Raw genomic sequence first — 3,252 nt, 5'->3', positions numbered from 1 at the left:
CCTGTCTCCCTTCTGGAATTTTCCACCTCTCCCATTGGCTGCGCACGGTGCCAATCACGGAGGATGGGTGGGAAACGAACGCAGGCGGGAGTGCGCCGCCTCGCGGCGCGGAGGCCTCTCGGGCACACGTGTCTCCAGGGGGGCGGTGCTTGTCCCAAACGGGGCGGGGCTTGCACCAGGGAGGCGGGGCTTGCACCAGGGGACCCCGAGACCACCCCGGATTGGTGGGAGGCCAAGGGCGAGGGGTGTGTGAACACGCGTGACCTTTACCTGGTGCGACCCCTCTCCCGTGACCTCCCCACGACCCCTCATATGAGACCCTGAGCCCCTCCACCTCTGTGACCCCCCCCATCCCATGGGGGTGTGGGGGAGGGGCCCCGTGCAACAGGCCCCTCTCACACACATGCCCCCCCCTTGCACACACGTGTGCACACCCCCCACCCCACCCCCCCACCCCCCGGGAAAGAGGCGCCAGTGGGAAAAGGAGCCGCCGGGTTTATTGGGGGGGGAGGGGTGTCCCTCGGCCCTTTTTGGGTCAATTCTTCCTGATTTTGGTCCTTTTTCCCCCAATTCCAACGGCGGGGGGGAGGGGCAGGAGGAGGGGTGAAGGCACCTCGCGAGGGGGGGAGGGGGGGGGGGGGCACTTCCATACACCCGAAGCCACATGGAGGGGGTGGGGGTCCAGACGCAGGGGGTCCCCCCCCTCCCCCCCCCATGGTCTGTTGTCCAGGCCCGGGGCCCCTCCCCCCAAACCCGTCCTGCCCCAAATCTGCCTTTTCTCCCCCCAAAAAAGCAGCGGCGCCGAAAAAACATCTTAAAAAAAGCCAAAATGCCCCCAAAAGAGGGGGGGGGGGCAGGGAGACCCCCTCCTCCCCAACCCCCCCCGGGGGGGGATCCCCCCAAATGTCCTCAAAACGGGGGGTGGGGTGGGGGTCCCCCTGCGCCATATCCCCAACATGGGAGGGGGGAGTGTCCCAGAAAGTGGGGACCCCCCTCCTCAGGACCCCCCTTCCCCGCTGCCGCCGTGGGGCACCCGCCCTCCCCGGTACCCCCGAGCACTGGGGGGGGGCAGCGGGGGGGGAGGCGGGGGCGGGGGAGGGGGGGGGAAGACGGTGCGGATGCCACCCTCCTCGGGGGGCCGCAGAGGCCTGAGGGGCAGCCCCCCCCCCCCAAATTTGGGAGGTGGGGGGGGAGCCCCCCCACCCCTCCTCCTCCTCCTCCTCCACCAGCCCCCCAGCACCCCCAGGACCACCCCGGCTGCCGCCGCTGCTGCCCCCCCTGCTGCCGCGGCCGGGGGGAGCACAGGGGGGGCGTCCCGGGGCGGGGGGGTCTCCGGTGAGGCTGGGGGGGTCTCGCCACCGGCGCGGGCCTGGGTGCAGAGCGGGGGGGCGGCGGCGGCAGGGGGGTCGAGGGGTGACAGGCAGACACGGTATGCAGCGCGGGGCTGTAACGCCGTCACCACGTACTCCCCCCGCTCCCCCCGCACCAGCGTCTCTGTCACCGAACCCCCCCCCGGTCGCAACCAGCTCAGCCGTAGGGATGCGCCGGGGGGGGCCGGTGGCCACCGGACTCTCAGGGAACCCCCCGGTGCTGCTTGGACCCAGAGCCCCCCCGTCGACGCTGGGACCCCCGGCGATGCCGCTGCCGCAGTGCCTGGGGCTGCCGCCATGACACCGGGTGACGCTGCGGCGGCACCCGGCGCCGCCGCCATGACACCGGGCGATGCCGCAGCCACCCCCGGCGCAGCAGGGGGGTCGCATGCATCCATCTCCCCCCGCAGCTCCCCCACTGGCAGCCCCCGCAGCCGCGCCGGCGCTTGGCACAGCAGCCCCTTCACCTCCAGCCGCGGCGGCGCGCGGCGGCGCAGCCAGTCCCGCAGCCATGCCAGGTTGCAGCCGCAGAACCAGGGGTTGTTCCGCAGCCCCAGATGGCTCAGGCTCCCCAGATCGTCGAAGAGCCCCCGCGGCAGCGTGGTCAGGTTGTTGTCCGAGAGGTCCAGCCGCTCCAGCGAGCGCATGCGCGCCAGCGCGCCGGCCGGCACGTGGCTGATGGCATTGGCTGCCAGCGAGAGGCGGCGCAGGCGGGCACGGGGCAGGTTGGCCGGCGGCGCTGCCAGCGCGTTGCGGCCCAGCGAGAGCTCGCTGAGGTTGGCCAAGCGGCTGAAGGTGTCGTCGGCCATGCGCTGGTTGGCCAGCAGGTTGCCGTCCAGCACCAGGCGGCGCAGGGCCGGCAGCCCCTCGAAGGCGCGGAGCGGGATGGTGTGGATGCGGTTGTCATCCAGGCGCAGCTCCTCCAGCGCCGGCGGCAGCCCCGGCGGGACGCTGCTGAGGTGGTTGCGGGAGAGGAAGAGCAGGCGCAGGCGGCGGTTCTCGGCGAAGGCGTCCTCCTCGATGCCGGCGGCCGACACCGAGTTGTCGTCCAGGTGCAGCCGCTCCAGCAGTGGCGCCCGCGCCAGCGCCCGCCGGCACAGCCCGCGCACGTTGTTCTCCTGCAGGTGCAGCTCCCGCAGCGCCGGCGGCAGGTACGCCGGCAGTTGCTCCAGCGCATTGGCGTAGAGGTACAGCACCTTCAGGGCCGACAGGCGGCCCAACCGCGCCGGGATGCCGGCGTCGCCGATGCGGTTGTTCTGCAGGAAGAGGGTGGTGGCGCCGGGAGGGAGACCCTCGGGGACAGCCGTCAGCCCCCGGTCGTTGCAGTAGACGCGGCCGCCAGCGCAGCGGCACACGGTGGGGCAGGCGGCAGCGGCAGCCGCGAGGAGAGCGACGGCGGCGATGGTGGCAGTCAGGAGCCAGGGGGGGCGACCCCCCCGCGGGGCGGCAGGAGCGAAGGTGGGGGGAGGGAGGGGGAGGGGGAGGAGAGGGGGGGGAGGGGGGGCCATGGGGGGAAGGGGGGTCCTGTGGGGTGGGGGGAGGGGGTTAAGAGGGGAGGCAGGGGACCCGGGTGTCTGGGCCCTGCGCTCCCACCATATGTATAGGACAGGGGCCATACCGCGGCCGGGTCCTCGTGCGACGCGTCCTCGTGCAACAACGGGTCCTCATGCGATGGGATCCTTGTGTGAAGCCACTGCTACCGGCTCCGGTGCTCCATGGCCCCCCCACACCGGGGGGGCCGCTTGAGGGGTGGGAGGTTGTGAGCTGGGGGTCCTCGTGCAACACGAGCCCTCGTGTGACACCCACCAGGACTCAGGCGGCCAGGCCAGGCCCCTCCCCTCCCCTCCCCTCCTCTGGGTGTTAATTACCAGTGCCACTGATG

General features: G+C 72.4%; 1 protein-coding gene across 1 annotated transcript; it reads right to left on the bottom strand.

Moving 5' to 3' along the window:
- Nucleotides 1–1,356: 1,356 nt before the first annotated feature.
- Nucleotides 1,357–2,878, bottom strand: LOC309685267 (leucine-rich repeat transmembrane protein FLRT1-like; the record flags this gene model as incomplete). The annotated part of the gene is made up of 1 exon (XM_082501063.1): nt 1,357–2,878. A coding segment is annotated over one exon (1,522 nt), but the record flags the coding sequence as incomplete, so codon positions are not given.
- Between the last annotated feature and the right edge of the window lie 374 nt (nt 2,879–3,252).

This window comes from Vanellus vanellus, assembly GCF_965231255.1.
Source record: "Vanellus vanellus genome assembly, contig: HAP1_SCAFFOLD_1317, whole genome shotgun sequence".
Classification (NCBI taxonomy): Eukaryota; Metazoa; Chordata; class Aves; order Charadriiformes; family Charadriidae; genus Vanellus; species Vanellus vanellus.
Note: the sequence above shows the minus strand (reverse complement) of the source record. Positions and strands in the feature narration are given on the sequence as shown.